Below are 21,079 nucleotides of genomic sequence, written 5' to 3' on the forward strand. Positions count from 1 at the left end.
CCAATAGCTAGCAAACCAAAACAGTCCAGTGGCACCTTTAAGACCAAGTTTTATTCAGGTACAAGCTCTCCCTCCTCTACGAGGGCAGATCTGCACGTCCCCCCCCCCAATAGCTAGCAATCCAAAACAGTCCAGTGGAGCCTGAGCGGTGGGTGTTGCCTTCTGACACCCTTCCGGTGATGCCAGGGCGTGTGGCATATGCAGATAAGTTATGCTAATGAGTGCCTGCATCTCTTTTTCTATGACATGACCCCTGCATTCTACACTACACTCAAGTATCACCCCTGTGATTATCTCAGGGTATTTTTGCATTCTACACTACACTCAAGTTCAACCCTGTGATTATCTCAGGGTTTGTTTTTGTTTTTTTTGTTTCCACATTACACTGAAGTCACCCCGGTTTCACCCCACACTTGTCCCGGAATAAACGGATGCTGTTATAACCAGGGATAAATGCAAGGTATTGTGTCGCGAGCTGGACTCTGATAAAACCAGGAATGAAATCCAAGTGTGGAAAGGACAGGTAGGAGCATCCTTTTCCCCTTTCCCTGCTTCATGGGGAGAGCTGGAACTCGCTCCAAGATGGGAAACATCTGGAGATTCTAGGGGGGTGGAGCCTGAGGAGGGCGGGGTTTGAGGAGGGGAAGGACTTCAATGGGTTCTAATGCCATAGAGTCCACCTCCCAGAATGGCTATTTTCTCCAGGGGAACTGATCTCCGACACTTGGGAGATCTGTTGTAATTCCAGGAGACCTCCCACCCACCGCCTGGAGGCTGGTAACCCTAAACAAAGCTCACTGAATCCCAAGTAAACATGGAGGAGCTCAGGGGCCTTTCAGTCTACCAGGGTTGCCAACGCTGGCTTGGGAAATCCCTGGAGATTTGGGGTGTGTGTGTGTGCCTGGGCAAGGTGGAGTTTGGGAGGGAGCTCAGTAGGGATGTAACTCCATTGAGTCCACTCTCTGAAGCTGGGGAGCTGATCCCTGTAGTCTGGAGAGGTAAGTCTGGGAGAACTCCAGGTTCCACCTGGAAATTGGCAACCCTATTTAAGTCTACTTAGCAGGGAGCGTGTGAGGCAAAGCACCTTAATTTCACCAAGGGTAAACACGAATAATAGGTCTGCTTCAGCTTGCAGGTGTTTGTAATTGGGCTTTCTCTTAGACACTATCTGTATGTCTTTCAAGGCCGGATTTCAGAAGGCGGTAATTGGCTAAGGGTAAAAACCTGCGCTCAGTTCGGTAACTAGATGGGGGGGGGAACCAAGAGCAAGTTTGCACAATCTTCTGTTGGGCTCCAGCAAATGAGCGCCCTTGACTGGATTCCGAAGACTGCCTGATGCCAGAGGGCAAGAAACTATAATTGGGCCTCAGATAAGAAGGACGCCATGCTACCTTTCGATCCCAAGGGACGGACGCGTAAGCTTCTAGCCCGGACTCTGCAATTTTGAACGGTGCACCGGTTCGTGCCAGGCACTAAAGTGTTAGAAAGAACAGTTCGCCTCTGCTGTTTTTTCGCCAATTAATTCTAGAGACCGTGTTGCCTAGCAGTATTCCTAATTTTATTGCCCAATAAACCTTTTAAAAGGTTTTTGGTTTTCTTGTGTGCACCGCTAGGTGGTTTGTAAGGCCGTGGCCCAGAGGCTCTCAGGCAGGTTCCTTGACAGAAAGACTGCTTGACACTTAGAACAGGATGGAAGAAACATATGCTGGCCTCACCTGCCTTTCCTGGGTAAGAGTGTGAGAAAACACTGAGCCAAACCCTTCATCCCCCTCCCATTCCCTCCCGTGACTGACAGCGCCTCTCCGACATGTTAAGCGGAGACTCCCTCCCCCTTTAACCGGGGGAGGGGTGCCCCTTCGTGCAAAGACACTGAGTATTACATGGCTGACTGCAAAAGGGAAAGGATGCGGGAACTAATCTCGTACACAGCTGGTGGGGGAAAAGACGAAGAGAACAACAGGTCGGGGGGTCGCGTTAGATGCACCCATCTCACAAACGCGAGACTGATTGTGCTGCTTTAATGTGTGTCAATGGAATTTTGGAAGCCATAAGTGCTCCTGCAGTACATCATCGAAGCGACCGTTCTGCTCTGCTGTTCTAGTTCAGAGTACGCACCGTTCGAGTTAAGCCGCTTGGCAGAACTCCAGCGGCTAGGGAGAAGGACGGGCATGTTTCTGGGCTGGAGGGGCCACATCTAGGTCTCTGCCCAGTTCTGAAGCCTCTCCAGAGGAACCGGAACCAGGAAGAGGTTGGGAGGGAGCTGATCCAATCATGTGGTTTCCCTGATCGAATCACATGAAGCTGCCTTACAGTGAATCAGCCCCTTGGTCCATCGAGTTCAGTATTGTCTACTCAGACCGGCAGCAGCTCCCCAGAGTCTCAGGCTGTTAAATACTGGGTTCGAGACGCATTGCAGTGAATTTCAGGAATACTACAAGACAAACTCCAGGGCTGCCTAAATAGCATGCAAGTGCCACACCCAAACACCCCCCACTCCCAAAGACAGGCTATTTACATAACACTGTTTCCCCACTGGTCCCCTCCAGAATCCTGGCAAGCTATTGTTCCTGAGCAACAAGCTCCGCCAGTCTCGGATACTAACTCAGGGATGACTCATGCTCGATACAAAACACAGGGTGAGGTCTTTCGCATCGCCTACTGCCTCTTCTCTGAACCTTTGAGCTGGAGATGCCGTGGATTGAACCCGGGACCTTCTGCATGCCAAGCAGATGCTCTACCAATGAGTCATGAACCCCCACTGAGTCACAACATCCAACTCAAGGCCCTCCAACGCTGCTAGCGACCCAGATCGAGCTCTCTTGCTCCCTGTGCTGCTCTTTACAGCCCCAGAACCTTTGACCATTTCTTGACAGCACTGGCCCATTAACAGATGCTGCAGACCGCCAGGCCGACGTGCAGGGCTCTTTTTGTAGAAAAAGCCCAGCAGGAACTCATTAGCATAATAGGCCACACCCAACAGCAGGAACTCATTAGCATATTGGGCCACACCCCTGACAGCACAGCTCATTAGCACATTAGGCCGCACCCCCATGTTACCAGAAGTGTGGTAATTTTACAAGGGAAATATGAAGAAATGTTTGAACAGAGATGGGCGGGACTGTATACATGGCTGGAAAATGTATAAATGACTCGAATACGTATGTATATTTGAAAACTTACGTTTTACAAAAAATCAATAAACAAAATTATAAAAAAATAAAATAAAAAAAAATAAAGAAACTCCCAGAGTACAGGTCCGGGTGCAGTTTGGCGCCCCTAAGGGCCAGCCTGCTCTAGGCGATCGCCTAGTTTGTCTAGTGAGTGAGCCGGCCCTGTCTTCACAGCCCCAGAGCCTTTGACCATTTCTTGACAGCACTGGCCTGTTAACAGACGCTGCAGACCGCCAGGCCGACGTGCCTAGCATAAACTGGAGGACCGGGTGTACAGCTCCTGTGGGCCTGCTGTGGCCCCTGTGCCGTAAGTCCCCCAGTGCTGGGGTTAGCAGGCAGCCCATGCTTTCTTCCCGGTTTGTCAGCATTTGGAGCTAGGATTCCTAAATGCCGAAGCAGTCAATGAGATTCCCCCTTTGAAGCAAGCATGACAAGCAGGTGGTTGTTCCTGAGGGGCACGGGGACAGGAAATAACAGTGTCAAGAAGCTGTCCGTCTCTCCTGCACTGTCTGGGTTTCTCCACCACAGCAGGGGTGAGACTTCAACAGGAAAGTGGGGGATTGGAGAGTCCTTGCGCTGCACATCAAAGACAATGCTAGTTTTGCAGTTGGCTATATCAGGCCAGGGAAAACATTCTTAGGATACACTATTACCCATCAGTCATGCTATACCCTTTATGGCAGTAAATCCAAACAACGAGGGGAAAAGACTAGTGTCACAGGAGTCCCGAATATACAAACCATCAAAGACAATGCTAGTTTTGCAGTTGGTTATATCAGGCCAGGGAAAACATTCTTAGGGCCCCGGTCACACAGAGCATTTGCCCCGCTGAAGGCACGGGAGTCCTGCAGAGTATCCGGGCGCGATCACACGGGAACATCTGGGAGGCGCAGCACTCCCGTGGCGACCCCGTGGCAAGCCGCCAAAGCCGCGCAGTAAAAAACACCGCATTGTACTAGTAAACACTTTGCCACGGGCCGCCTATGGAAGCCTCCCCCGTCGTCCTCTTTGCTGCGGGGAAGCCGCCGTCGTGTCTGATCGCATAATAGTGCATCAGAATGCGATGGTGCAAACAGCCGCGCTTCCCCCCCACGTTTTCCGGCATGTCTGGCCGGGGCCTAGGATACACTATTAGCCATCAGTCATGCTATACCCTTTATGGCAGTAAATCCAAACAACAAGGGGAAAAGACTAGTGTCACAGGAGTCCCAAATATACAAATTCCACTAGTAGAAAACACCGTCAAATGATCATATGATTGGCTTCTTATACTATGAACCTTGTGATCTTTTGAAATGGATGAAATCAGGTTCCACTTATACAGCCGGGAAACCGAAGAAGTCGAAGGAAACGCATCTTCCAAGTATCTAGAATGGGCGTCTTTACAAAGGCCGTTTGGAAAAATGTTATGACTGTGTGAACTCTTCCTATCAAGTTACACTACACGGACTTTATGTCTTGTCTTCAAAGGAGGAAATATTGTATCTTATGCCTTATTATAGTCACGATATGCATTAATGTTGCTGTTGTGTGACACCACCAACTTTATAATTGTTTAATATATTGTTTTGGCAATCTTTGATGGTTTTTTTCTACTAGTGGAATTTGTATATTTGGGATACCTTCTACGGCAGCTGGATGAGGTCGCTGCTGGGCTTCTGGCCCTCCACTCTTTGCAGGTATTTAAGCCTTGGTGTAGGCCAAAGGGCCAATTTGGTTAGGAGCACGGAAAATCTGGGAGAAGCTGGCTTGATTCGCCACTCCTCCACATGCAGCTGCTGGTGTGACTTTGGGTCGGTCATAAGTTCTTTCGGAGCTGCTCTCTCAAGAGCAGTTCTCTCAGAGCTCTCTCAGCCCCACCTACCTCCCAAGGTGTCTGTTGCGGGGAAGGGAAGAGATTCTAATCCTCTCTGAGACTACAAGTGAACGGTGGGGCTATCAATCCAGTCTCTTCTTCTTCTCCTGTGCTCACAGCCAGAGTCCCTGAGTGAGCGTGGCCACCGCTGGGGGTGTGCGTGCGCTGCTTCTTTCTCTTTCCCCATTTAAATTGTCTTTTTGAAAACTGTGAATCGCATAAGCCCCCGTGGGTCCCTGTTTTCCCCGGCGGGGAAAAAGTAAGGGAAAAGATAACAGTGCGGCTCCAGAGGCTGGAAGACATCCTGGGTTTGAGCGACCAATCTTGTTTTTATTGGGCTCGACTTTTCACGGTCGGAGTAGTTCAAAGGTGGAATCAGCTGCCCGGGGAGGTGGCAAGCTCCCCTTCCTTGGCAGCTTTCAAGAAGAGGCTGGACAAATATTTGTCAGGGATGCTTTAGGCTGGTCCTGACTTGGGCAGGGGGTTGGGCTAGATGGTCTCTATGGCCCCTTCCAACTCTCTGTGATTCTATGACTGGCTGTGATATATATATATTTTTAAAGTCCTTCCACGACAGCTTGCCCCCACAGCCCAAGGATCTGCGCTGAGATCTCTTTAAATATCTGAAAGGCTGTCATTTGGAGGAAGGCAAGGAGCTGTTCCAGTTGGCAGCAGAGGAGGGGACCCGAAGCGACGGGTTTAAATTACATGCAGAAAGGGATCGGCTGGATATGAGGGAAAACCTTTCCACGGTCACAGAGTGTTCCAAAGGTGGAATCAGCTGCCTTGGGAGGTGGGTGAGCTCCCCTTCCCTGGCAGCTTTCAAGAAGAGGCCGGATGAATATTTGTCAGAGATGCTCTAGGCTGGTCCTGCATTGGGCAGGGGGTTGGACTGGATGGTCTCTATGCCCCCTTCCGACTCTATGATTCTATGACTTAGGGGGCAAGTCCTCTTGCGACAGACCTACTGAAGTGGGCAGAGGCGACGGGCACCACCCCCCAGTCGCTTTACCTGTCAAGGGAGAGATTCGTTCTCATTCAACTGCTGGCAGCCCTCGGTGTGGTCATCACAGTGCAAAAGGGAGATCCGAGTCTTGGAACAAGAGCAGAGCTTGCTCAGAAGCCACGGGCAAGCACCTGTCTCCGTGTGTCCCCATTTCATCCCACCCTTCCTCCGAGAAGCTGAGAACGGCGTATGTGGGGGGTTGGTTTTTTTAACCTCCTTTTTATCCTCACAGAAACCGTGAGAGATAGGTAAGGCTGAGAGAGCGAGAAAGAGAGAAGTCACCCAGTGAGCTTCCATGGCAGAGTGGGGATCTGAACCCTTACAGATGGCTTCAAGAGGGGACTGGGGAAACATACGGAGCAGAGGTCCATCGGAAGTTATCAGCCACAAGGCATACATGGAGCACTCTGTCTGGGGGCGAGGGATGCTCTGTGTTAATGGTGCTTGGGGTGTGGGGGACCACAGCAGGAGAGCTTCTGGAGTTCTGGCCCCACTGCTGGACCTCCTGAGGACACCTGGGTTTTGGGCACTGTGTGACACAGAGTGTTGGACTGGATGGGCCACTGGCCTAATCCAACATGGCTTCTCTTATGTTCTTGTAGGTTCTTAAGTCTGGGGCAGTAATGCTCTGTCTTCTTGGGGCTACAGTGGGAGGGCTTCTGGAGTTCTGGCCCTGCTGGTGGACCTCCTGATGGCACCTGAGTTTTGGGCACTGTGTGACACAGAGTGTTGGACTTGATGGGCCACTGGCCTGATCCAGCATGGCTTCTCTTATGTTCTCACGTCTGGTGCAGTGATGCTCTGTATTCTTGGGGCTTGGGGGGTGACAGTGGGAGGCTTTCTGGAGTTCTGGCCCTGCTGGTGGACCTCCTGATGGAACCTTGGTTTTGGCCAGAGTGTTGGACTGGATGGGCCATTGGCCTGATCCAGCGTGGCTTCCCTTATGTTCCTATGTCTGGGGCAGTGATGCTCTGTATTCTTGGTGCTTGGTGGGCAAGAGTGGGAGGGCTTCTGAAGTTCTGGCCCTGCTGGCGGACCTCCTGATGGAACCTGGGTTTTGGCCACTGTGTGACACAGAGTGTTGGACTGGATGGGCCACTGGCCTGATCCATCATGGCTTCTCTTATGTTCTTGTAGGTCTCATAGATCCTCATCTGCCACTCTAACCACTACATCATGCAGGCCCTCCCTCATGTCTCCTTTATGTTTGCTTTCGGTTGCCATTTGCCTGCTTGTGGCCAGAGACCTCCAGGGAATCGAGGCCCATCTGATCAGCAGGCAGAAACTGGGGCCAAAGGGAAGGGCACTAGCAACTTGTGGAGAAAAAAATTAAATTAAAAAGAAAAATGAGGCTGCATCTACTTACAGGCATCTCTGACCATAGAGTTCCTGGTGATTCCTAGAGCTAGCCTTATCACTTCTGGGTAGCTCTGGGAATGCACACAAACTCTGTGGTCAGACCTTCCTGTAAGCCTTATTTTTCTTTATAATTTTTCTCCTGGGATGTCCTGTTGGCTACCTGAAAACCCTATACTTATTCCACATTTTAGACATTTTGTGATGTCTCACTATGGAGATGCATACAGTAGACAGACGCCAAACTCATCCTCCCTGTAGTCTTAGCTTGTGCAGTGGCCCTGATTTATCAATTAATGGCCAGATTTATATATTTAACAGGGCTCTTTTTGCAGAAACAGCCCAGCAGGAACTCACTATCATATTAGGTCACACCCCCAACAGCACAGTTCATTATCTTATTAGGCCACACCCCATGTCTTCCCTTGACTTGCCCAGGTGCCTCACGGCTGCGGGATGCCTGGCAAGCCAGCCCTTAAATGCCTCCCTGATCTTTCCAGGCCCCCTCACTTTCCTGGCCCCCTCTGGCCCCCTCACTTCAGAGTCGCCGGGGGGGGGGTCGCTCTCCAGGCCTTCCCTCTGTAGCCAGTGGTTTTAGCTGTAGTGGGCATGGCCAACTCTGAAGCCAGCCGGAACTCCGTTCCTGTGCGTTCCTGCCCAAAAATAGCCCTGTATATAACGTAGTAATTCAATAGCAGCGGATACTTTTCATGAATTCTGACTTGATTATACAGGCAAAAGCTCCCCCTGGGTGTAGAAATCATTTGCAAGGACAGCTTTCCGCAAGGGAAGCTCCTCTTGAAAAGACTCATTTTCAATCCACAGTTAATAATCCTTTGCATTGCTTGATCGATTTGAACTGGCCTAATTAGGGACCTCATTTTTGGGGAGGGCAAATAAAGTTTGAATATGTCCGTCAAGCCTCTTGCCGAGAAGCCGACTGCGGAGGAAAAGGGCTCTCCACTTACTGTCTTCGTGAGTCTTCAGCAGCAGCGGCGGACTCCGCGGCCCGTCCCCCGGGGTGGTGAAGCAGAGGATTGACGTGTAGTAGGCAGTGAATTTCTTCAAGCTGGTGATGTAGCCGCTGTGAACGCCATGGAAATCAGGAGTGATGGTGACCACGGTCACTGCGTCGGGCGAATCGATCGGCCAGGCCAGGAGCTAGAATGGAGGGAGAGGATTGAGAGACCGAGAGGAGGCCGTGTTTAGAGAGGCCTCCCGTTCACTATCTTATACGCTCCACTGCCCGGACCCGATTAGCTCAATTGCAGAAGAACAAACATTAAAGGTAATGCAATCGCCGCCGCTCATGCTGTACGTACAAGATTTAACCTTGTTACTGTGCTCACCGAAAGGGCTCGCATCGTACCCTCTGGCGACACGCAGGGAATTTTAAAAGCACACACAAAAAGAAAAAAATCAAGGGGAAACATCCAAGTGCCTCGAGCTAGAGTTAAGGATTTATAGCAAGCCGACATAGCATCCCTCCTGCTTGGAGAGGAAATGAAGAGTTACGGGAGCAACGTTGGGGAAATAAGACCCTCGAAAAGAGTCATTCGGGTGTGGGAGAAAAGGGGATTTGGAAGGACAGTGGTATACCGGAGAAGGGCATCATGGCCTAGAGTGCTCTATTCCAAGATAAGCCTAAAGCAAAGGGCCAGGTTGGGAAGGTGAGAGACTGGGCCACCAAAGGCAGGGGCTAAAAGGGTAGATCGTAGATCACCCAGGGAGGCCCTGGGAACCAGCCTGTGAGGAGGAGGAGGAGGAGGAGGAGGAGGTCAATGGACCCAGATTTGGGGTTCCTCAACCTTCAATACTAGATCCAGGGCTATTTTTGGGCAGGAACGCACAGGAACGGAGTTCCGGCTGGCTCCCAAGTTGGCCACGCCCAGAAGGAACTCATTAGCATAATAGGCCACACCCAACAGCAGAAACTCATTAGGATTGGCTACAATTAGGGGTGTGTGGCCTAACATGCAAAAAGCCCTGGGTTTTGACAACAAACAAGGTAAGGAGAATAGGAAGCAAAAGGTGGGTGTGGCTGGATGAGCACACTTCTGGTAACATGGGGGTGTGGCCTAATATGCTAATGAGTTCCTGCTGTTGGGTGTGGCCTATTATGCTAATGAGTTCCTGCTGGGCTTTTTCTACAAAAAAAGCCTTGTTCATGTTCATCTATGGAGCTGGGCAGGCGGGAATGCTCATCACAGCTCTCCAAACAGATCTTTCCCAGCTTTTACTTCCCCCCAACTTTTTCTCTCATTCTCCAAGTTTGAGAAACTGAGCACTAGGTTGGTTGTTGTAGATTTTCCAGGCTGCATGGCTGTGGTCTTGGCATTGTACTAGGTTGCTCATGGGAAGAACTAGCCTTAGCCAACCATCCTCCTCCTCGATTCAAGGGCTACAGGGTCACCGTGGCATGCCTGCAGGGGCAGCTGGAGTCAGTGGAACTCTCTAGAACTTTACTCCCATGTGAAGAAGAACTCTGCTGAATCAGAGCCATGAGCTAAGCTGGCATCCTGTTCTCCTGCAACAGCCAACCAGGTGCTCCTGAAAGGTCAAGAAGCATGGCAGGGAGACCAAAGGCTCTTCCCACACCCCAGTTCTCCCAGCCAGAGGAGGAGGAGGAGAAGGAGAAGGAGGAGGAGGAGAGTTGGTTTTATACCCTGCCCTTCACTACCCTATTAGTTTCACACAGCTATTGTTGTTACGTTGTTTGTTAACAAGATACTGTTTGGAAAGTTAACTTCTCCTTTTTGCTGTTACTGTATCAATATCTTTATTGTATGTTGATATACTGTAATAAAATTTTAAAAAAGAGGAGGAGGAGGAGGAGGAGGAGGAGATTGGATTTATACCCCGCCCTTCACTACCCGAAGGAGTCTCAGAGTGGCATACAATCTCCTTTCCCTTCCCCTCCCCACAACAGACACCCTGGGAGGCAGGTGGGGCTGAGAGAACTTGTGACCAGTGTTCCCTCTAAGCTGAGTTAGTGTGAGCTAGCTCAAAGTTTTTTAGCCTCAGGCTCACACGTTTTTGTCTTCCTGAGCTAAGACAAAAATGTGTGAGCCTGAGGCTAAAAAACTGTGAGCTAGCTCACACTAACTCAGCTTAGAGGGAACACTGGTCACAAGTTCTCTCAGGATGGCTCCAAAGCAAACTGATTTAGGCAGTAGCCCGATCGCTCGCTCACAGCTTTAATATCAGTAGCTGACATAGTAGACTTTTTGCTCACAAGACTCCACAGCTTAGAGGGAACATTGCTTGTGACTGGTCCAAGGCCACACCAGTGGCTGCATGTGGAGGAGTGGGGGAATCAAACCCGGAACCTGGAACCAGGAGCAGCCTTGCAGGGAGTTTGGAAGAACTGCGTGCTTGCCTGCTCCACAGCTGGGGTTGCCAACTCGGGCCTGGGGAATTCCTGAAGAATTTGGAGGAGAATTTCACCTAGAATCGATGGTGTGCCATAGAGTTTGCCCTCGGGCACTGCCCTTTTCTCTAGGGGAACTGATCTGTGTAGTCTGGAGATGAGTTGAAATTCCAGGAGATCTCAAGACCCTACCTGGGAGTTGGGAACTCCACCGACAGCCTATGGAATGCTTTGGAGAGTGAGAAACTGCCTTCTTCTAACTCAGATCACATCCCTGGGCCCTCTAGCTCTCCGGGTCTGGCAGAGAGGGCTCTTCCCCATCACCCACTGCCTGCAGGATGTGTCTCCCCAAATGTACCCATGTGGAAAATCCTTTCCTCCCAATAGGGTCTTCCTTGCCATCCCTCCCCTCCTGCTGCCTGAACACGGCCTCTCTCCCTCCATGTCTTTTCGGTCCAGAACACCCCACCCCGTGGAATCCCCTGGAATTCCAGCTCATTTCCAGACTACAGAGATCAGTTCCCCTGGAGAAAACGGATGCTTTGGAGGGTGGGCTCTGTGGCCTTGTACCCCACCGCGGTCCCCGCCCTCCCCAGGCTCCACCCCCAAATCTCCAGGGGCAACCCTACCCCCCATCTCCCGCCGGTGGCCGGGGGAATGTGGGAACCCTACCCCTACCCCTAAAGAGAGGGAAAGCCAAAAAACTGTGTATAGAATATGATTGCGTGACTCATAGAACTGTAACATTTATGTCAAAGAAGTATACATACAGTGAAACCAGGGCTATTTTTGGGCAGGAACGCACAGGAACGGAGTTCCGGCTGGCTTCCAAGTTGGCCACACCCAGCAGGAGCTCATTAGCATAATAGGCCACACCCAACAGCAGAAACTCATCAGGATTGGCTACATTAGGGGTGTGTGGCCTAACATGTAAAGGGGTTCCTGCTACAAAAACAGCCCTGGGTTTTGACCACAAACAAGGTAAACAGAATAAGAAGGGAAAGGTGGGTGTGGCTGGATGAGCACACTTCTGGTAACATGGGGGTGTAGCCTAATATGCCAATGAGCTGTGCTGTCAGGGGTGTGGCCTAATAGGCTAATGAGTTTCTGCTGTTGTGTGTGGCCTATTATGCTAATGAGTTCCTGCTGGAACCCTGAGTGAAACAATCAGCATGCATAACAAAGAAATCCCAATCTACCGCCTAACTTTTTGAAACAATATCTCCCTACAAAAATGCCACTGTTGGCAAAGAAGAAACCGATCATTGATGCTTGTATGATGGAAATTCCACAAACGTTTCTAAAACAGGAAAAAGTTCAATAATAATCCTCTTTCGAGTTCTTCTTAGAAACCAGGTCCCATCAGTGTTGAGTAAAGAAGACAGGTTCCAACAATGCTTCACGCGCTTGTTAGCAAAAGGGTCCCCACGTATTGCTGGTGCTTTTTCAAAAGAAGAACCTATAATCACTAAATCTTTTACACAAATGTTACAGTTCTATGAGTATTATCGCGTGATTCACATTCTATAAAGTAAAGGTAAAGGTTCCCTTGCTCGAAAGCCAGTCGAATCCGACTCTAGGGTTGCGGTGCTCATCTCCATTTCAAAGCCGAAGAGCCAGTGCTGTCCGAAGACGTTTCCGTGGTCATGTGGCCGGCACGACTAAACACCAAGGCGCACGGAACGCTGTTGTCTTCCCACCGAAGTGGTCCCTATTTATCTACTTGCAATTTCTTGCTTTCAAACGGCTAGGTTGGCAGGAGCTGGAACGACGGGAGCTCACTCTGCCTTGCAGCTCCCAGGTCTCGAACTGCTGAACTACTGACTTTCCACAGCCTGCAGTTCAGTGTCTTAACCACAGTATTTTTTGCTTCGGTTTGATTCTCCAGGTGGTGGCTGGAGATCTGGTCTCCAGGTAAAAGAGGACCGTTCCCCTGGAGAAAATGGCTGCTTTGGAACACAAGAATCTGCCTTCTACCGAATGAGACCCTTGATCCATCAAAATCAATATTGTCAACTGAGACTGGCAGCGACTCTCCAGGGTCTCAGGCCGAGGTTTTTCATATCACCTACAACCCGACCCCTGGCTCGTAGCCAGGATTTTTTTCCATTGGGGGGGATTTAAATTCTTTAGGGGGCAGGTAACTTAATCAAGAGGCTACGGTGGCTCAAGTGGTTAAGATGCTGAACTGCTGACCGGAAGGTCAGTAGTTCAGCAGTTCGAGACTCGACTGTGCCGCGTGACAGAGTGAGCTCCCGTCTCTAGTTCCAGCTCCTGCCAACCTAGCAGTTCGAAAGCAAGAAATTGCAAGTAGATAAATAGGTACCACTTCGGTGGGAAGGTAACAGCATTCCGTGCAGGGAAACCTTTACCTTTACCTAACTTAATCAAAGTTAATTTAATTAATGGCAGTCCACATGATTAAAGTTGAGAAAAGAAATCCTGCCTAAAGGGAAAGCTCTATTGATGACTATATCACCCCCAACGGAACTCCGCCCAGCAGTATTGCAAGCTGCAGTCTGCAACGTTAGAAGGACTGTAAGGAAGCTTCCTTAAAAGGACTGTAAAAGGAAGCTACACATCCACTGATTCCACCAAAGAGAGCAATTGCAAGGCTAGTAAATCCGGAAGGGGGAAGAGGGAGGAGAACTCAAAAACAGTAAAACAGTTCTCCCATGAGCTACTCAGCCCCCCACCCACCCCAAAACCCAGGCCTCACCCCACTCACCCCCAAAACCCACTCACCAAGCAACGAGCCAATAAAATAATAAAAAATGGAGGAGGAGCTCTGTCGGCTCTGCTGAGGCCACGGCTGCTGCAATCCTGAATTGCCTCCTCTTCCTGGGGGAGGGGGGACTGGGAGTGGTGGGGTGCTTCAAATTCGAGAGGGGGCACTGCCCCGTGTGCCCCACTGCTGGCTAGGGCCCTGCCTGACCGTTTTAGGGGGAGACGCCAGGACTGAACCTGGGACCTTCTGTATGCCAAGCAGAGGCTCTGCCACTGAGCCACAGCCCCTCCTGAAGAAAGCGAAGACTCTACAGCCCCTCCTGAAGAAAGCGGAGACTCTACGGCAGTATACTGAGGCCTCTCCCGTCCCCAAACCCTGTTCTCCCCAGGTTCCACCCCCCACATCTCCAAGAATTTCACATTCCAAAGCTGGTGACCCTAAGCATATGAGACATCCAGGTGGCACTGCGGGCTGGCTGTTTGACTGACATTTTCTGAGCACTGTAACGAATATATGGATCTCGTATTTTTAATTTTTTCGGGATATGGTTACCCAGCCTTTGGTCCTAGATGAGCTGGGAGAAAGGAATATCTAGACCTCTTTCAAATACGTGAGTGATTCTTTTAACTCGAGACCTCCACAGCATGCACGGTACACGCCTGAGAATTGTCACACTACCTCCCACCTTGTTTACTTCCTAAAAAGTGAGAATGGCTTGCGTTTGGAGTAGGGGTGTGCATTCGGCTCGGCCGAGCTGAATAACTGCCTGAAAACCGCCAATTCGGCAGTATTCGGCTGAGGCCCCCTCCGCTCCCTGCAAAGGGTCTTTATCCAGGATCTGCGGACAAGAGTACTCGAGCAGGGCTCTCAGAGCCTACTGCTTAATAAGCCCAAAAGAAAGCTCTGCTCCAAATGCTCTGAAGACTTGGCAGCCTTACCCCTTGCTGGAACCAAAGCCGAACAAGCTAAAGAGAATGGCCCTCCGTGCGCAGCTGAAAAAGGCCTTTCCAACGCACTCCCCTCATTACCTTTCTCATCACAAGAGTCCTCTGCAGCTGAATGAGTCCTGCTCAACGATGTAATTGTTGTTAATTGATGCTAATTGACCCTAGGAGCAGGTAAACAAGGCGCTAAGTCCTGGCCGCCTGGCTCATGCGCTCATTGGCTCTACTGCCTTTGGGCAAGCCACACCGAAAGAAGCGGAAAGCTTCCTGTTTTTTGGGAGGTTTTCAAACAGAGGCTTGATGGCCATCTGACAGCAATGCTGATTCTGTGAACTTAGGCCGATCACGAGAAGGGAGGGCAGGAAGGGTGCATCAGTGCTTAGTTCTCATGGCCCTTTCTTATATGCCCAGGGAAATGCCAGTCGCCATGGTGGGGTCAGGAAGCAATTTTTCTCCAGGCCAGTTTGTCTGGAGATCCTGGAGGATTTTTTTTTTGTCATCTTCTGGGCATGGAACAGGGGTGACGGGTGTGTCTGTGTGGGAGGAATTTGTGAATTTCCTGCATTGTGCAGGGGGTTGGACTAGATGACCCTGGAGGTCCCTTCCAACTCTATGATTCTACGGCAGCTGAAAAGGTAACCGTTTCTTTGGGAGCGAGAGAAAGAGAGGGAGCAGATACATGAAGAGGAGCAGGAACACAGGAAGCTCCCACACACCAAGTCAGAGCATTGGCCCATCTTGCTCAATACGGTCTACTCCAACGAGAAGTGGCTCTCTAGCTGGGGCAGAGAGAAGGCTTTTCTCTCCCTTGCAGCAAGAGACCCTTTGACCAGACATGCCAGAGAGTGAACGGGATATAACTGGGACCTTGTGGATGCACCGCCGCTGAGCCACGGCCATTTTTTGGACAGTGGAGAGGGGAGAGAGGGAGAATGCTCCGTGCCAACAGTGCAAACCAACACGGAATCACTCCGCTCTAAGCCCATTGATTTCAAGCGGAGTAGATCTGCATCAGTTTATGCAACAGCACAGTCTCAGTCTTCTGGTATTCCTGCAGTCTCTTGGAACCCAGCCAACGGGTCCATAAGCTTTAACAGCAAGCATACAAAATCCACCCTTCACCCTCACACGCAAGAGAGCCAGCTTAGCAACACCGGGGAAAGCAGGATGCGTTTCGGGCCCCTCCCCTCCCCTTTCTCCTGGAATTGTCAAACCGAGCTTGAAAGCCCCAGCGAAATTGAAGCCCGTTTCCAAGAAAAAGAAACAGTCTCCTAACGGCAGAACAGGAAAAAAAGGGGGGGGGGAGGCTTGCTTTGCTTTTCTAAATTATATCCGCAAAGCACAATAGAAATGTCCAAATGTCAACGGCTGTGCTTTCACATCGCCTTGCTTTCCAAGAGTTTTGTGCTACACAGTCCCTTAGAAGGAAGCTGAGTGCTTTTGCCGCTTGGGGGGAGGAAAAAAGAAAAGAAACATGCAATGGGAGGAACTCGCCTGGCAAGCCAAGACACAAAATTGCGACTACTGGTAATTTGTAAATCATTACACAAATTATGCAGTACAAGGAAATGTGGTAGAAACGTCCTTCCCGCACTGCCCGTATTAGAGTACCGGGGAGGGGGGACGTATCTGTAAGAGAAGTACAAACTGCAAAGCTGTCTAAAGGCATTAAAGCGAAGGAAAGCAACAAGTTGACAGCGAAAAGCAAAGAGGACGCTACCCGTTGACAAGCGCGAATCAGCCCGTTGACAAGTACGAATCAGCATTTTTTTCCTAAAGAATATTCGGTTTAAATAGCGGAGGAGGAAAGCCTACTCGAAAGCTGGCTTTGAAGATCCCCTCCAAATTCTCCTTAGATTCAGGTAGTGATCGGAGCCAAACGACCTATCCTTCTCCCCTCTCTTTCTCACACCCTTCTTACCACAGCTGATAATCCTCTCCTGGTCTAGAGGATCAAATTCTTGGAGGATAGGCCTATCGATGGCTATCGGCCATGGTGAATACAGGGAATCCCCAACTCTGGAGACAGTTAGTCTATGAACAAGAGTGCTAAAAGGCAAACCGGCCATGGTGAATACAGGGAATCCCCATCTCTGGAGACAGTCTATGAACAAGAGTGCTAAAAGGCAAACTCGGGGGAAAGGCTCGGCCTCCATACAACAGCTGCCAGTCCTCCGTGACAAATGAGCCAGCCACGATGCGAAACGGGATGCTGAACTAGATGGACCCACTGGTCCGATCTGGTAGGGCACCTTTGCTGTTCTTACATTAGCCATTTTGGAATAAGCGATTTGGGCTACAATCCTAAACGTACATACCTGAGAGCAAGACCCCCATAGGGTTCGTCAACTCCTCGGGGTAAATGTGATCAGACTAGAATGCATGAAGCTTGAGCTGCTGGACTCTTCACTACACATACTCAACAGTTCATGGGCGATTCTGCATCTAGCATTCACGTTTTCTCAAACCGGAGAAAAAGTGCAGCTCAAAACCACATTCAAATACCTTGGGGCAATGCCCGTATTGACGGCAAAGTCACCCCTGAACGGCCATAAAACTATGCAGAAGGTCTCATAAAATCTGATGATCAAAGAAAGCGAAAGCGGCATGCCGTGTGGAGGGTACTATAAAATCTGATGATCAGAGAAAGCAAAAGCGGCATGCAATGCAGAGGGGAATTTCTGTTCCAACGTGGGTTTCGTACAACAACGGAGGGAAACGCCAATGCAGGATCACCCAATAGCAGAGAGAAAGGAAACCAACAATAAATGGCCCAGTGTTCAAGGTTTGCACGGTGGTGATAGGCTCTGCATGGCCGTAGAGCAGAACCAACGCACCCACACTCCACCTGAAACAATCCATGACTGGGTAACGCATGCAATTAGCTGTGCTCCCTTTTGGGAAGGGGCTATTGTGCGAATCAGGCAGACGCACGTTCAGCTCTCTGCATCATGGGTTACATCAGGTGCATTGTGGGCAACGGGTGTGGTGTCACTATTGCACAGCAGGGTTCTTTCACTGCCTGGTTTATAGTGCGTCCTGCCGATCATGGCCAACTTCACGCACCATATTGTGCCCCCCTCCCCTTTTGTCTTGGAAGCAAGGCAGAGATCGGATTAGATGGATTTCCCAACCAAACTGGAAGCCGGGGGGGGGGGGGAATGTGTTACTCTAGCATTTCTACCTCTGTGCTCCTTCCCACGATCTGCCCTGAACCTCAAAGCCACCTTCTCCTTGGCGACAGCCCAGTCAGTAAGGGTGGATGCTGGCGTCTCCTCCAAAGGAACCACACACATCCCATGTTTTACTCTTTGAGTCATGCTGCAAACCAGCTTCAGCAGTGACCCTACCACACACCTCGCAAAGCCCATCACCGCAACGCGAGCGTCTGAATCACGACAACTTGCTCTTTGTCCCGCAACAAATGAATGACTAGATCAGGGACGGAGTCTGGGCCTGTCAGAACTGATCCAAATCTATCGGTCCGTTCAGTGGATCACAGCAGCTCTGAGCGGAAGCCGACGGGGCAACTCCTATGTCGACTGGCTGATAACCGGCACCAGATGTCGCCCAAAGATAACCCAGCTGGGCTCCAAATGAGCAGCAAGCTTGGTCCAGAGAAGCCGACAGGGCAACTCTTATGTCGACTGGCTGATAACCGGCACCGGATGTTGCCCAAAGATAACCCAGCTGGCTCCAAATGAGCAGCAAGCTTGGTCCAGCCGTTCTTCAATATGAAGAGAGAGCCCGATCTCGTCAGATCTCGGAAGCTCAGCAGGGTCGGCCCTGGTGGGTATTTGGCTGGGAGACCGACCACCACGGAATCCCAGGGTTGCTATGCAGAGGAAGGCCATGGCAAACCACCTCTGACTGTCTCTTGTCTTGAGAAGCTTAGACGGTCGCCATAAGCAGGTTGTGACTTGATGACATTTAATTAATTGCCCTGACTAGTGTTCCCTCTGAGCTGAGTTAGTGTGAGCTAGCTCACGGATTTTTAGCGTCCAGCTCACACATTTTTGTCTCGGCTCAGGGAGGAGGGCTCCAGAGCAAACTAATTCACGCAGTGGCCAAGTTGCTCGCTCACAACTTTAATGCCAGCAGCTCACAAAGTAGAATTTTGGCTCACAAGGCTCTACAGCTTACAGGGAACATTGGCCCTGACTCTGATAGCCTAGGCTAGCCCAGTCTGGCCAGATCTCTTGATCTAAGCAGGGTCTGCCCTGGTTAGTACTTGGATGGGAGACCACCAAGGAAGCCCAGAGTTGCCACGTGGAGGCAGCCAATGGCAAACCACCTCTGTTCACCTCTTGCCTTGACCTGGATGAGCCCAGACTAGCCTGAACTCATCCGATCTCGGAGGCTCGGCAGGGTCAGCCCTGGTGAGCACTTGGATGAGAGACCACCCAGGAAGTCCAGAGTTGCTGCACAGAGGCAGGCAATGGCGAACCACCCCTGAACGTCTCTTGAAAACCCTACCGGGTGGCCCGTAAGTCATCTGTGTTTTGATGGCGCTTTACCTTTTACCTACCATCACCAAATTGTAGCGCTCAGGGCTATTTCTGGGCAGGAACGCGCAGGAACGGCGTTCCGGCTGGCTCCCGAGTTGGCCACGCCCAGCAGGAACTCATTAGCATAACAGGCCACACCCAGCAGTAAGAACTCATTCGGATTGGCTACATTAGGGGTGTGTGGCCTCACATGCAAAGGAGTTCCTGCTACAAAAAAAGGCCCTGGGTTTTGGCAACAAACAAGGTAAACAGAGTAAGAAGCAAAAGGTGGGTGTGGCTGGATGAGCACACTTCTGGTAACATGGGGGTGCGGCCTAATATGCCAATGAGCTGTGCTGTCGAGGGCGTGGCCTAGTATGCTAATGAGTTCCTGCTGCTGGGTGTGGCCTATTATGCTAATGAGTTCCTGCTGGACTTTTTCTACAAAAAGAGCCCTGGCTAGCGCTACATCACACAGACATGTGAAGCTGCCTTATACTGAACAGGCTATTCCACTGGTCTACTAATGTGAATTTTTGTCTGCTCTGATTGTCAGCGGCTTCTCCGGGGTCTCAGTTGGAGGGCTTTCCCATCACCTGCTACTTGATCCCTTTGAACCAGAGATGTTTTATGTTCTGTCTTTTGTCTTTGCTTATGTCTATGTATGTAAGTAAATAAATAAAAGAATTGTAAAAGAAAAAAGGGAAAAAAAGAACCAGAGAAGCCGGGGACTGACGCAAAGCAGACGCCCTAGCACTAAGCTGTGGCCCCAGTACCGATGGCTGTAGCATGCATTCATCCAAACCTTGTATCCTTGGTTGATCCCATTGATGAACTGCTGCGGAGGAGGGTTCCACAGGAACCGAATGGTGGTCGAGTTCACAGCTTCCGCTTGGACGTTCTGCGGTGGCGCTGTAGGCACTGTGCGGTGCCCGGCCCGGTGGAGAGCCGAGTGAAATCGATGGCGTGCGGAGAAAAGGAATGGGAGAGAGGGAAGAAAACCTTTAGCCGCCAATCACGTTTCAAAGGAAATAACAACAACAAAAAAAGTGTGTGTGAGAGAGTCCTGTGATTTATGTTCCTGATACTCAGGAGTGACTTAAAAAAAAGAAAGTTAATTGGGTTATTTCTCATTTTCTGCTGGAGATTCCTTCAACGGGCAGTGGACCGGGGTGTGTGTGTGTGGAACGATTCCTGTGCCGTATCCTTCCACAAACGAGTTTTACCCGCAGACCCGAGACAGAGGCACAGATGATGACGGGTGAATACATCTCTCTCAATTATCCACAGTCGTAACGGGAGCCTGCCGCTTCAGAGACAAACTCCTGCAGGACGTTCGAGCAACCCGACCACCTCTCGCAGCAGACCAGCGGAATCTATTGTGCGGCCATACTAGCACTACAGCACTTTCTTCTGTTGGTGTATGAATAATGACGGAAGTACGCGTATGTGAAAAATGAACACTTTTACCAGACCGAATCCTGCAAGCTAAAGATCGGATGCAAACAATCGTTCTTTTTTTTTTTTTAAATCGAGGACTGGAAATTGCACCGCCTCCAGTGATTTACATGCTAAATACGTTATCGTCAAGCATGCAAGACAGTCGCAATAACGCCTGGCTGCCATTTGTAAACCGAAAAAAGAACATTAGGCAACAATGACAAATGATTTTTTAACCACTATCGGCATCTCAAAAATTAACCTTTCATCTGTGTCACATTTAAAAATCAAAGGCTCAGAGTGCAATCTACTGAGCGAGAGCCTTGCACAAATGAAGGGGGATTGGCCAAAGCGGTCACGGGCACGTTGGGTCCCCAAATGGCCTCATTTTATCCATTTATGGGAATGGCCAACAGGCAGGGGTGGCCAAACTGTGGCTCGGGAGCCACACGTGGCTCTTTCACACATATTGTGCGGCTTCTGGCAGGGTAGCTCGGGAAGTGAAGGGGAGACATACTTTTTCTCCTTCCCTCTCTGCCATCCTTCTCCCTCCATCCCATTCTATTTGCTTTCTTGGTTCTCTGGCTCTCTCTTTTTCTCTCTTTCTTTCCACCTCTTTCATTCTTTCTTTCCACTTCTCTCTCTTTTTCTCTCTCTCTTAGACCAATACATATCATTAGCAAATAAATATCACTGGACAAATAAATATCATTATCAATACCT

General features: G+C 50.2%; 1 protein-coding gene across 1 annotated transcript in view; it reads right to left on the bottom strand.

The window, feature by feature from the left end:
• Positions 1 to 21,079, bottom strand: part of SDK1 (sidekick cell adhesion molecule 1) — a 502,369-nt gene that overhangs the window by 260,345 nt on the left and 220,945 nt on the right. The window contains exons 16-17 of the mRNA XM_015427208.1: positions 19,722 to 19,837; positions 8,356 to 8,548 (exon numbers count right to left, since the gene is read on the bottom strand). Coding sequence (XP_015282694.1) covers positions 8,356 to 8,548; positions 19,722 to 19,837 — 309 coding nt within the window. The remainder of the gene's footprint in view (positions 1 to 8,355; positions 8,549 to 19,721; positions 19,838 to 21,079) is intronic.

This window comes from Gekko japonicus, unplaced genomic scaffold (assembly GCF_001447785.1).
Source record: "Gekko japonicus isolate JY-2015 unplaced genomic scaffold, Gekko_japonicus_V1.1 scaffold1021, whole genome shotgun sequence".
Lineage (NCBI taxonomy): Eukaryota > Metazoa > Chordata > Lepidosauria > Squamata > Gekkonidae > Gekko > Gekko japonicus.